At 44.3% G+C, this 14,267-nt stretch overlaps 1 protein-coding gene across 6 annotated transcripts in view; it reads left to right on the plus strand.

The window, feature by feature from the left end:
• Positions 1-14,267, plus strand: part of LOC134356672 (copine-9-like) — a 585,942-nt gene that overhangs the window by 280,861 nt on the left and 290,814 nt on the right. The window contains exons 1-2 of one of the 6 annotated variants that reach the window (XM_063067684.1): positions 2,815-3,644; positions 8,531-8,607. In XM_063067684.1, coding sequence (XP_062923754.1) covers positions 3,599-3,644; positions 8,531-8,607 — 123 coding nt within the window. In that variant the 5' untranslated portion in view covers positions 2,815-3,598. Of the gene's footprint in view, positions 1-2,814; positions 3,645-5,012; positions 5,044-7,071; positions 7,179-8,530; positions 8,608-14,267 lie in introns of those variants that run through there. The other 5 variants (XM_063067685.1, XM_063067686.1, XM_063067688.1 and 2 more) reach the window with 5 other exon arrangements.

The following is a 14,267-nucleotide window of genomic DNA, read 5'->3' on the forward strand; positions in this document are numbered from 1 at the left end:
CTATCATGGCTGATTTATTATCCCTCTCAACCCCATGCTTCAGCCTTCTCCACATAATCTTTGACACCCTAACTAATCAAAAACCTGTCAAGTTCTGCTTCAAATATACCTGGTGATTTGGCCTCTCCAGCTCTCTGTGGCAAATCTACTGGAATGATAAGCAAGTCAATGTAGGTTTCCTGTCTTAGGAGTGCATCACCGACGCTGATGGTCTAATTAGAATTAGTTGGGTCCTTTCGATAGGGCGTGTCCTTTACACGCCCGATATGCTCAAAACAGATATCTAGTCTAAAACCAATCAAGGGATACAATTAGCAAATGGAGTTCAAGGATGTGCTCAAAACTTCCTCAGACAATGCATCAATCCACTGACTTCTTGGGATTTCAGGCTGATAATGTCACAATGAAGAGAATGAGGTATTTGGAATGGTATTGAGATTTTCAAATCGGCACTATGAAAACAACTACAAGCCCATCATAAGAAATGCATCACTTCACCAAGTACCAAAGCACACACCCAATCAGTCACCTCCCCACTCGTCTAATGTATCCAATTGGTCTCATATGTCACCTCAAAAACAAAATGGAAACAAGTCATCTTCAGTCCTGAGGCACTGTTTAAGAAGAAGTTGATAGGGAGAAAGCAAAGTCTGATATAGCAGTATTTCAGTGGAGTATGGGAGAATACAGTAGTATGAGAGAGGAGTTGGCCAAAGTAAATTGGAGGGAGTTGCTGGCAGGGATGTCAGCAGAGCAGCAATGGTGTATGTTCCTGGGAAAAATGAGGAAGGTGCCGGACATGTGTATTCCAAAAATGAAGAAATACTCAAATGGTAAAATAGTACAACCATGACCGACAAGGGAAGTCAAAGCTATTGTAAGAGCAAAAGAGAGGGCATACAACAAAGCAAAGATTAGTGGGAAGATAGAGGATTAGGAAGTTTTTAAAAGCCTACAGAGAGCAACTAAAAAAATCTAGAAGGGAGAAGACGAAATATGAAAGCAAGCTAACAAATCATGTCAAATTGGATAGGAAAAGTTGTTTCAAGTATGTTAAAAATAAAAGAGAAATGAGAGTGGATATACGACTGCCAGAAAATGAGGCAGGAGAAATAATAATGGGGGACAAGGAAAACAACAGGAATTCTGCAGATGCTGGAAATTCAAGCAACACACATCAAAGTTGCTGGTGAATGCAGCAGGCCAGGCAGCATCTCTAGGAAGAGGTACAGTCGACAATTCAGGCCAAGACCCTTCGTCAGGACTAACTGAAGGAAGAGTTAGTAAGAGTTTTGAAAGTGGGAGGGGGAGGGGGAGATCCAAAATGATAGGAGAAGACAGGAGGGGGAGGGATGGAGTCAAGAGCTGGACAGGTGATTGGCAAAGGGGATATGAGAGGATCATGGGACAGGAGGTCCGGGGAGAAAGACAAGGTGGGGTGGAACCCAGAGGATGGGCAAGGGGGATAGTCAGAGGGACAGAGGGAGAAAAAGGAGAGTGAGAGAAAGAATGTGTGTATAAAAATAAATAACAGATGGGCTACGAGGGGGAGGTGGGGCATTAGCGGAAGTTAGAGAAGTCAATGTTCATGCCATCAGGTTGGAGGCTACCCAGACAGAATATAAGGTGTTGTTCCTCCAACCTGAGTGTGGCTTCATCTTTACAGTGGAGGAGGCCGTGGATAGACATGTCAGAATGGGAATGGAACGTGGAATTAAAATGTGTGGCCACTGGGAGATCCTGCTTTCTCTGGCGGACAGAGCGTAGATGTTCAGCAAAGCGGTCTCCCAGTCTGTGTCGGGTCTTGCCAATATATAGAAGGCCACATCGGGAGCACCGGACGCAGTATATCACCCCAGCCGACTCACAGGTGAAGTGTTGCCTCACCTGGAAGGACTGTCTGGGGCCCTGAATGGTGGTGAGGGAGGAAGTGTAAGGGCATGTGTAGCACTTGTTCCGCTTACACGGATAAGTGCCAGGAGGGAGATCGGTGGGGAGGGATGGGGGGGGATGAGTGGACAAGGGAGTCATGTAGGGAGCGATCCCTGTGGAAAGCGGGGGGGGGGGGAGGGAAAGATGTGCTTGGTGGTGGGATCCCGTTGGAGGTGGCGGAAGTTACGGAGAATAATATGTTGGACCCGGAGGCTGGTGGGGTGGGAGGATGTAGTGAGAGCAGATGTGTGTGAAATGGGGGCGATGCGTTTCAGAGCAGAGTTGATGGTGGAGGAAGGGAAGCCCCTTTCTTTAAAAAAGGACGACATCTCCCTCGTCTTGGAATGAAAAGCCTCATCCTGAGAGGAGATGCGGTGGAGATGGAGGAATTGCGAGAAGGGTATGGCATTTTTGCAAGAGACAGGGTGAGAAGAGGAATAGTTCAGATAGCTGTGAGAGTCAGTAGGCTTATAGTAGACATCAGTGGATAAGCTGTCTCCAGAGATAGAGACAGAAAGATCTAGAAAGGGGAGGGAGATGTCGGAAATGGATCAGGTAAACTTGAGGGCAGGGTGAAAGTTGGAGGCAAAGTTAATAAAGTCAACGAGCTCAGCATGCGTGCAGGAAGCAGCGCCAATCCAGTCATCGATGTAGCGAAGGAAAAGTGGGGGACAGATACCAAAATAGGTACGGAACATAGATTGTTCCACAAAGCCAACAAAAACGCAGGCATAGCTAGGACCCATACGGGTGCCCATTGCTACACCTTTAGTTTGGAGGAAGTGGGAGGAGCCAAAGGAGAAATTATTAAGAGTAAGGACTAATTCTGCTAGACGGAGCAGAGTGGTGGTAGAGGGGAACTGATTAGGTCTGAAATCCAAAAAGAAGCGGAGAGCTTTGAGACCTTCCTGATGGGGGATGGAAGTATATAGGGACTGGACATCAATGGTGAAAATAAAGCGGTGGGGGGTGGGGCAGGGAACTTAAAATCTGCGAAAAGTTTAAGAGCGTGGGAAGTGTCACGAACATAGGTCGGAAGGGATTGAACAAGGGGTGATAAAACAGTGTCGAGGTATGCAGAAACGAGTTCGGTGGGGCAGGAGCAAGCTGAGACAATAGGTCGGCCGGGACAGGCAGGTTTGTGGATCTTGGGTAGGAGGTAGAAACGGGAAGTGCGGGGTGTGGGAACTATAAGGTTGGTAGCAGTGGATGGGAGATCCCCTGAGCGGATAAAGTCGGTGATGGTGTGGGAGACAATGGCCTGGTGCTCCTTAGTGGGGTCACGATCGAGGGGTAAATAAGAGGAGGTATCCGCGAGTTGTCGCTGTGCCTCGGCAAGGTAGAGGTCAGTACGCCAGACTACAACAGCACCCCCCTTATCGGCGGGTTTAATAATAAGGTTAGGATTAGTGCGGAGGGAGTGGAGAGCAGAGCGTTCCGAAGGAGTGAGGTTGGAATGGGGACAAGGTGCGGTGAAGTCGAGACGGTTGATGTCCCGTCGGCAGTTGGCAATAAGGAGATCCAGAGCAGGCAGAAGACCAGAGCGGGGTGTCCATGAAGAAGAGGAGGGTTGCAGACGGGAGAAGGGGTCATCGGTGGGGGTGGAACAGTCCTTGCCGAAGAAGTAGGCTCGGAGACGGAGACGGTGGAAGAAAAGTTCCGCATCATGGCGAACACGGAACTCGCTGAGGTGTGGGCGAAGGGGGACAAAGGTGAGGCCCTTAATGAGAACAGAGTGTTCTGCCTCCGACAGTTGAAGGTCGGAGGGGATGGTAAAGACCCGGCACGGATGAGAGCTGGGATCAGAGGGGGGAGGGGGGAGGCTGGGGGTGTCAATGGAGAGGGGAGGATTGGGGTGAGAGGAAGATGGAGCCTCTGAGGGCCCAAGAGCTGACGGTGGGATCTGAGGAAGACGGGGCTGCGGAGTGGTGGTGGGTGAAGGGGAGACGGGAGTCACAACAGCAGCACATAAAGACCCGGTTGGAGTTCAAGGCTGGAATCTTGAGAGCTGGGATCAGAGGGGGGGGGGGGGAGGGTGGGGGTGTCAATGGAGAGGGGAGGGTTGGGGTGAGAGGAAGATGGAGCCTCTGAGTACCCAGGAGCTGACGGTGGGATCTGAGGGAGACGGGATTGCAGAGTATTGGTTGGGGGAAGGGGAGACGGGAGTCACAACAGCAGCACATAAAGACCCAGCCTGGAGTTCAAGGCTGGAGTCGCAGTTGGTGGTTGCGCAATCGCTGTGAAGGTGTCCATGGTCGTTGCTGGAGTCCGGGTTTTGAATATGTCCTGAGGTGTTGGAGCCGGCGAGATCAATGGCAGAGGCAACCTGAAGTTCATGCCTGCTAGTTTCAGGGCCAGCAGGCTGTGGCGTCCGCAGATGTAGGATCTTGCGATCTTTGCCTAACATGACAAAGTCAAAAAAACGGCGATTGCAGGCGTGGATCCGACGGAGGATGAAATAAACGGGTAGGACCATTACAGACGGCGAAGAAAGTGTCCCGATGGTGTGGAAGGGTCTGGGATAGGGACACCAAGTACCTCCTCATGGCGGGGAGGGTCGCCTTCAGAGCTTGACGGGAGAAGCGACGAGAGGCAGAGTCAATAAAATGTGAGTAACTGGAATCCTCAGAAGGTCCAAATTGAGAGGCTTGGAAACGAATCCTAAAGCCAACTGGAGTAAGTTGGCGACGGAGGTACGTTCCAAGAAAGGATATATGGCTGTGATAGCGAGTCTGAGTCAAAGTGTGGTCGAAAAGTTGAAGAACCGAAGAAATTACAGATGGGGAGCAGTGAGAGATGGTTTCACTGAACTACCGTCGAAGAGAGGATCTAAACTTCTTCGGTGTAGGCATCACCGGAAGCTTCGCAGTAGTGAATTTAAAAACGCAAACAACAGGAATTCTGCAGTTGCTGGAAATTCAAGCAACACACATCAAAGTTGTTGGTGAACGCAGCAGGAGATGGCTGATGAACTAAACGTGTTATTTTGCATCAGTTTTCACTATGGAAGACACTAGCAGTATACCAGATGTTGTAGGGTGTGATTGAAGAGATGTGGGTACAGTTACTATTACAAGAGAGGAGGTGCTCAAAAAGTTGAAAGACCTAAAGGTACGTAAATCATCTGGACTAGAGGAACTACACCCAAGGGTTCTGAAAGAGGTAGTGTTAGAGATTGTGGTGATATTAGAAATCATGTTTCAAAAATCATTGGACTCTGGCATGGTGCCAGAGGACTGGAAAATTGCAAATGTCACTCCACTCTTTAAGAAAGGAGGAAGGCAGCAGAAAGGAAATTATAGCCCAGTTAGCCTGGCCTCAGTGGTTGGGAAGATGTTAGGATAAGGTGATGGAGTAATTGGTGACACAGGACAAGATAGTACAAAGTCAGCATGGTTTCCTTCAGGGAAAATCCTGCCTGACGAACCTGTTGGAATTCTTTGAGGAGTTTACATGTAGGATAGACAAAGGGGATGCAGGAGATGTTGTATATTTAGACTTTCAGAAGGCCTTTGACATGATGCCTCACATGAGGCTGCTTATCAAGCTAAAAGCCCACTGTATTGCAGGAAAGTTACTAAAATGGTTAGAGCATTGACTGATTGGTAGGAGGCAGCAAATGGGAATAAAATGATCCTTTCCTGGTTGGCTGCCAGTGACTAGTGGTGTTCCGCAGGGGTCAGTGTTGGGATCATTTCTTTTTATGCTGTATATAAATGATTTAGATAATGGAATAGATGGCTTTGTTGCCAAATTTGCAGATGATACAAAGATTGGTGGAGCAGCAGGTAGTGTTGAGGAAACAGGTAGGATGCAGAAGGACTTATACAGATTAGGAGAATGGACAATAAAGTGGCACATGAATTGCAATGTTGGAAAATGCATGGTCATGCACTTTGAGAGTAGAAATAAATGGGTGGATTATTTTCTAACTGGGGAGAAAATCCAAAAATTTGAGATGCAGAGGCATCTGGGAGTCCTTGTGCAGAACAGTCTGAAGGTTAACTTGCAGGTTGAGTCAGTGGTGAGGAAGGCAAATGCCATGTTAGCATTCATTTCAAGAGGTCTAGAATACAAGAGCAAGGATATGATGCTGAGACTTTAGAAGGCACTGGTGAGGCCTCACCTTGAGTATTGTGAACATTTTGGGCCCTTCATCTTAGAAAAGATATACTGGCATTGGAGAGGGCCCAGAGGAGGTTCACAAGGATGATTACAGGAATGAAACGATATCATATGAGGAATGTTTGATGGCTCTGGGTCTGTACTCACTGGAATTCAGAAGGATGATGGGGGATCTGATTGAAACCTTTCGAATGTTGAAAGGCCTAGACAGAGTGGATGCGGAAAGAATGTTTCTCATGGTGGGAGAGTCCAGGACAAGAGGGCACAGCCTCAGGATAGAGGGGCGCCCTTTCAAATCAGAGTTGCAGAGACATTTCTTTATCCAGAGGGTGGTGATTTGTGGAATTTGTTGCCACATGCAGCTGTGGAGGTCAGGTTGTTGGGTGTATTTAAGGTAGAGATCGATACGTTCTTGATTGGACATGGCATCAAACATTACGGGGAGAAGGCCAGGAATTGGGGTTGAGGAGGAGAGAAAAAAAAAGGATCAGCCATGATTGAATGGCGGAGCAGACTCGAAGGGCCAGATGGCCTCATTCTGCGCTTATGTCTTATGGTCTTATAACTATTTTGTAATTCTAAACCTGACCCCAATCATCTCTTTGCAAATCATAGGAGTTACATGGTATCAATGCAAATATGTAATCAGCCAATCATATGGCAGCAACTCAAGGCAGCAGCTGCATGCTATAAAAGCATGCAGACATGATCAAAAGGTTCAATTGTTCAGAAAAAAAACATCAGAATGGGGAAGAAATGTGATCTTGACCATTGAATACTTGTTGGTGCCAGATGGGATGGTTTGAGTACTTCAGAATCTGCTGATAGCCTGAGATTTTCACATATTAGTGTTTACAGAGAATGATGCAAAAAAAACCCAAAAGAAAATATCCAGTGGGTGGTATTTCTGTGGGAAAAATTGCTTTGTTAATGAAAGAGTTCAGAGGAGAATGGCTGGACTAGTTCAAATTGACAGGAAGATGTCATTAATGCAAAATACCATATGTTACAACAGTGGTGTGCAGGAGAGCATCTCTGAATGCACAACACATTGAACCTTGAAGTGGATGGGCTACAGCAACAGAAGACCATGAACATACACTCAGAGACCACTTTATTAGGTACAGGAGGTAACTAATTAAGTAGTCACTGAGTTTAAATTAAGCATAATTTACACTAAATTATACAAGAAAGAACACTATTGGAACAAAAAAAAAGTATTTTGTAGTGCAAAGTGAAATCATAGTGTGGCTGGATTGTGTAGCGAAATGGTGTTTTCAATGATAATTTTATAGGGATATCAGGGCTATTTCACTGGGTGTCCACTATAGTAAGTCTTCTGCCAAACATGGGTTCCCTTCATTACTGCTCTTCGATAAACCTACTCCCTCCCAAGAAACACCACCACCACCCCCTCTCTATATTCTGTGATCTTCACCTACTTTTTGAATGCTTTGTGCATTTTTTTCTGCAGCATTCCCTACCTTTCTCCCAACCAACCACATCTTTTCCCACTGTCATGGTTGGATGCAACATTTTCACCACAGAATCATGAAATTTTAAAACATTACATGGTCGTTCCATTAAATGTACAAACTTGTCTTAATAGATGTCTATAGTACATAATGTTAATGTATAATGTAAAAATAAATAATTAAAGTTTAAAGTACATTAAAAAGCATAATGTCAGGAAATGTAGATGATGCTTGACCAAATTGCAGAGCAGTGGAGATGATTTTAGCAGTAAACAATACTTTCCTAATAAACTGCAAAGTTTCAAGCCACAAGGGGCCACTAAACAAGAGAGAACAGATACTCAACATGTCAAGGCAACAAGGTAACTGAAGGCTAGGAGCAACTGGTTGAGGCTGGCTGGTTTGTATGAGTAAACAAAGTCTGTGGCTGAGAGGTGGGTTTAAATAGGCTGCAGGTGTTAAGCTGGAAATGAGTGGCAGGTAACTCCTGTTACCTGTTGGAGACTGGGAGGAGTCTGCATGTGCAGACAGTTCAGTGGGGATAATTTTGCCTGTCTGCGCTGCTGAAAAGCTTTCCCTGATACTGTAATTATAATCAACTTTAGAAATATTTCATAAATCTCTTTATTACTGTCTTTTCTTCCTTAAGAATCACATTACCATAAATATACTTGCTTTCTGGTTCAGAGAGTCAAACTGATACCAAAGTATCTTACATAATATACCTGAGAAATGCAGTGCTGCAACGTAATATGTTGAATGGTGTTGAATTTCTCCCCTGCAGTTCATTCGCCACTATAATCATTATGTAGCGTTATGACTGATGATATTCTAATACATCTTCTGTTTTCTAAGATTATAGGGTTATATCTGAAATTATATTTGATATAACTTGTCATGGTGATGGTTTAAATTCAGAATAGGTGTACCATTGAAGTGATGGCAAATGCCACTTACTGCATTTACCCTGATACTTAATGCCACAATTATTTTTTCAGGATTTCCTTGGTCAGATTTTTGTCACTCTGGGAGAAATCATTGGATCTCCAGGCAGTCGTGTAGAGAAATTATTAACGTGAGTGATGCCATGATATGTGGAATTTTATCAAAAATTTTAAATACAGAAGATTCCAATTAATTGGGACATATGGGGACCAGCACAATTTGGCCCAATTAAGCCACCACCTCAATTTTTCATAATTTTATGGAAATAGTTAAAAAGGTACAAAAAAGATAATCTACCATTTAATGTAACTGGTAACAAATTATGTATTTAAATAAAATACAGAACAAATTGGAACACTGTCAACACTATTACCATACTATAAAAGTAGGGGTTATCTATAGTTCCTAGGCATTATTGTTGAAGGAATTCAATGTTCACTGCTACATTCTTTTGATTGACTGTAAATGAAAAAAAAATCAGTGCAAACACCTCGTGTAGGTGGTGGACTGCCTGCATAGAAGGCTACGGACTATTCCATCCTCCAAATCTTAATTTTGATTGTAACATTCAAGATGATTGTCAGTACCTTCAGATTTTTCGTAGTTCCTACATTGTCGAAGTAGTGGAATAGTTTCATTTTCACTCCTGGCATTTCTGGCATCTCCAAGCCTGAATGCTTAAAACCACAGTGAACAGAACAGTTCTGAATTGTCTTACTGCTTATTTCTCACCAACAATTAGTGACAAAATCACTGCTTTTTGAATATAAGTACATGTATCTGACACTATTTACAAACTACAAACATGAAAAAGTCTGCGATGCTGGAAATCCAAGGCACACACACAAAATGCTGAAGGAAATTGTAGGTCAGGGAGCATCTATGTAAATGAATAAAAAATCAATATTTTGGGCTGAGATCCTTCAGGACTGGAAAGGAAGGGAGCAGATTCCAGAATAAAAATGAGGGAGAAGATGGCCAACTAGAAGGTGATAGGTGAAGCCAGGTGGGAGGGAAAGGTAAAGGGTTGGAGATGAAGGAATCTGATAGGAGAGGAGAATCGATTGTAGGAGAAAGGAAAGGAGGAGGAGACCCAGGGGGAATTGATTGCCAGGTGAGAAGGGGTAAAAGGCCAGTGTGGGGAATAGAGAAAGAGGGGAGGGGAAGGGAAAACACTACCAGAAGGTGAAATCGATATTCATGCCTTCAAGTTTGAGGTTACCCAGAGGAATTATAAGGTGTTGCACCGCCATCCTGAGAGTGGCACAAGAGGAGGCCGTGGACTGACATGTCGGAATGAGAACAGGAATTGGAATTATAATGTTTGGCCACCAGGAAGTTGCACTTTAGGCGACTGGAGCAGAGGTGCTCGACAAAGTGGTCCCCCAATTTACAGTGGGTCTCACCAACATAGAGGAAGCCACATCGGATGCACTGGATAAAATAGGCTGCCCCAGCAGATTTGCAGGTGAAATGTTGCCTCACCTGGAAGGACTGTTTAGGACCTTGAATGGAGGTGAGGGAGGAGGTGAATGGGTAGATGTAGCACCTTGGCCATTTGCAGGAATAAGTGCGGGGACTGAGATTAGCGGCGAGGTTATTTAAAAACTGTTTACTCTTAGCACAATGTAGTGTCTAATGGTTACACAGGTACACACGACAAATGCTAGTTAGAAACTGTTGGACAACAGTCTCCTGCCCCAATTAAGCAGCATAGTGTCCCACATAAACGGAGGGAATCCCTGCTATTTTCATGATTACTTTCTGTTCTTCATGATTTGTACAAAATAAGCAGCTGCCCTGATTAACTGATGGCCCAGTTAACTGGAATCCACAGTATTAGCGTATAATTTTATTTGAGTTGGATGCAATTGCAGTCTGTAAGTGTGGAGTCTGTAGTATCTTTTTACATATTCCCTGAAAAAAGTATTTCCTGGAATACTGTTTACAATGATATGTCTAGAAATACTGCTTATGATGAATTTCTTATGGATGCCAGATATAATGAGAGTACTGGCAATGCAGTTGAATGCTATATTTGGGAATATCGCTGAAAAAAACCCATTACCTATTAAAACTGATTATGCCTCTTAATACTAGTTATAATGCGATGCCTGGGGATATTGGTATTAATGATTGTTAAGTAAATACTGGTTATGATGTACCGCCTGAGGATACTGGATGTGTTACAAAGCTCTGAGTAATATTTATTGTGCTGTATACCTTGCTGGTACTGGTTTTAGCGCCTGCTTTGGAATATTAATAGACTGGAAAATCTATGCAAGAAAGTCAGGCAACTACAGGCTGGTGAGCCATACGTCTGTGGTGGAAAAGCTACTAGAAGGATTTGAGAGAAAGGAGTTATCTTTTTATTTAGAGAGATACAGCACAGGACAAACCCTTCGAGCAGCATCGCCCGGCAACCCAAGGATTTAACCCTAGCCTAATCACACAACTATTTACAATAACCAGTTAACCTACTGACCAGTACATCTTTGGGTGGTGGGAAGAAAATGGAGAGCCAGGAGGAAACCCAAATGCACACAGAAAGGAACATAAAAACTTGCTTACAGAGGATCCCGGAAATGAACTCTGAACTCCAATGGCCGGAGCTGTAACAGCGTCACGCTAAGTAAACAAAGAAAGAAAGGAATTAATTGCATTTAGAAAAAATGATTAAAGGTCATCACCATGGCTTTGTGCATGGGAAATCATGTCCCACAAATTTGACTGAAGTTTTTGAAGAGGTGGCAGACAGGATTGATGAGGGCAGCATAGTAGATGTTGTCTCCATGGACTTCAGCAAAAGTATTAGACAAGTCTCTACATGGTAGGTTGGAACACGTAGGGTTAGGGGTGAGCCATCTGACTGGATACAAATTTGTTTTGGTGGAAAGAGAGTTGTTGGGGTGGGGTGATTGTGATTAGTGATGTTCCATAGGGATTAGTGCTGGATCCTGTAGTTTGTTATATGTTAGTGATCTGGATGAGAATGAATACAGATCACTAACACATTAATGATTGAAAATTCGGGCTGGATCAAAGTGGTGGGGCCAAGCCCAAGAGTGGGAAATGAAGCAATGTTTAGCCTATTTAAGCACAGAGCCAGATGAAAATGATCAAGGTGATGAGGCTGAAGGCGAAGGACGAACCTGTGTTCAGCTACATTGAGAAGTTTTGCTCAGCTCAGTGCTGAACTGGCTCCGTAGCTGTGACCTGTAGCCACTGGTCTCCTGGACCGGCTGCAGAACTGAACTGGCTCCATGTTTGAGGATTCGCGTTTGGGACTCTGCAATTCATGTTCTGTGTGTTATTTGTTTACTATGTTTTATTATTTGCACGATTTGTTCTTTTGCTTGCACATTGGGTTTTTAGTGGATTCTATTGTGTCTACCTGCAAGACGATCAATCTCAAGCTTGTATATAGATACGTACTTAGGTAATAAATGTACTTTGAACTTTTAATGTAGGTGTCATGATTACTAAGTTTGCAGATGACACCAAAACTGATGGTAGATAGCAGATAGTGAAGAATAGTAGTTGGATCTCGATCAACATTGAAAGTGAGCAAAGGAATAACAAGTATAAAGTGATTCATTTTGGTAAGTTAAACCAGAGGAGGATGTGCCTAATGAATGACAGGGCCTGTCAGAGCATTGTGAACAGAGATTCCATGGGTATAGGTCTATTGTTCCCTGAAAACAGCAACACAGGTAGACACGAGTATCTGAGGAGTACCAAGCTCAATTCAATTCCATCTACACTGGTTATAATGTTGAGCCTGTGAATATGAATAGTCTTTCTGATGCAATACATGGCGATGCTGGCTATAACTGAGAGTCTGGGATGCTGTTATGACACTGTCCCTGTGAATCTTGATCATGCTGTGAACACTAGTTAGATTGCAGTACCCAAATGTACTGGTTATGTTACAGTATCTTTTAGTCATGCTGCTCTCTGTGTGAGTATGGTTATATTGTGTGGCCTGTTAATACAGATCATGTTACATTATTCATCTATATCGTTTATGCTGCATATCCCATGAAAAATACCTTTGTTGCAATATTTGTGTACACTAATTATGATGCAACCTGCTGTTTCCCTCTGGTTATAAGCTATCGGAATCAGGTTTATATGTAGTGAAATTTTTTTGTTTTGCAGCAGCAGTACATCAAATATTACTATAAGTTGCAATAAGAAATATATATAAAAAAGTGCATGAAAAGAGAGAAAATTAGTGGAATAGTATTCATGGACCTTTCAGAAATCTGATGGCAGAGAGGAAGAAGCTGTTCTTAAAATGTTGAGTGTCTGTCTTCAGGCTCCTGCACCTCCTTCCTGTTCGTGGAGATCATGACGATGGAGAGGTTTGTTAAACTGCAATATCTTGAGAAACTCGTCATGCTGCAGTGTCTGGGGATATTGGTTCTGTAGGAATGTGCAGGGACACTGGTTCTGCTGCGGTGAGTAAGAGTTGGGGACTACTGGTATTGTGACCTCAACCTGCATCTGGGTTTCAAAATCTAACGATTCAAGATTCAAAATTGTTTATTTATTTATTTCATTTAGAAATACAGCGTGGAATTGGCCCTTCCAGCCCTTCAAGCAGGCTGTCCTAGCAACCCCTGACAACACTCTATTTAACCCCAACCTAATCACGGAGCAATTGCCAATTGGTCTGTGGGAGGAACCTGGAGCATCCGGGGAAAGCTGGGCATTCCATGGGGAGAATATGTAAATACAGAGACTATTTACAGAGGATGCCAGGATTGAATTCTGAGCTCCGCCATGCTGAGCTGTAATAGTGTTGCACTAACCGTTATGCTATCGTGATGTGGTTTAATATCATTTCCTGCATACAAGTGTAAAGGAGAACAAAATAATTGTTACTCCAGATCTGATGCAGCCCAAAAAAAATCACAAAATGTAAGGAATTTGTATGTTCTGTCCATGACCATGTAGGTTTCCTCCGGGTGCTCTGGTTTCCTCCCACTGTCCAAAGACATACCGGTTAGTTGGTTAATTGCTCATTGTAAATTGTGCCATGACTAGCTAGGATTAAATCGGTGGTTACTGGGACAGTGCGGCTCGAAGGGCTGAAAGGAGCTATTGCACGCTGCATCTGTAAATAAATAAATATCCATGGTATTTGCTTATACATCTGTCGATGCTTCTGGACACATCCTCAGTGATGTTCCTGGAATCATTGGGTGTTTCGGGTCTTTCAACATCATACAACCTCCTCCAGGTGACCCAGCTGGGGCTGATCAGACCCCAGCTTGTGTCCAGATGGCTAGCTACTTATGACTCCATGGCTCCCCTCTTTTGAGCCACAGCCATCTTGAGGCCCTCTCTGCCACATCGGTGGTACTGTGGATGGCTCTCCTCTTCCTCTCTCCCTCGCTCCCTCGATGCCCAAAATGCTGAAGGCTCTAACTGAAGAATGGGCTACGAATCCCCTACAACCAACCTCCGCTGGGAGACACCTCGCTCTCCATCCAGCCTGCTGACAGTTGCTGACCAGTCCTGCGTACTTGGAGAGCTTCCTTTCAAAAGCCTCTGTCTGAAAAGAGGATGCTGTCTAAGTTGCATGCCATCATGGTCAATGTCTCCCATCCACTACATAATGTACTGGGTGGGCACAGGAGTACATTCAGCCAGAGACTCATTCTTCCGAGATGCAGCACAGAGCGTCATAGGAAGTCATTCCTGCCTGTGGCCATCAAACTTTACAACTCCTCCCTTGGAGGGTCAGACACCCTGAGCCGATAGGCTGGTCCTGGACTTATT

This window comes from Mobula hypostoma, chromosome 15 (assembly GCF_963921235.1).
Source record: "Mobula hypostoma chromosome 15, sMobHyp1.1, whole genome shotgun sequence".
NCBI classification, from domain to species: domain Eukaryota; kingdom Metazoa; phylum Chordata; class Chondrichthyes; order Myliobatiformes; family Myliobatidae; genus Mobula; species Mobula hypostoma.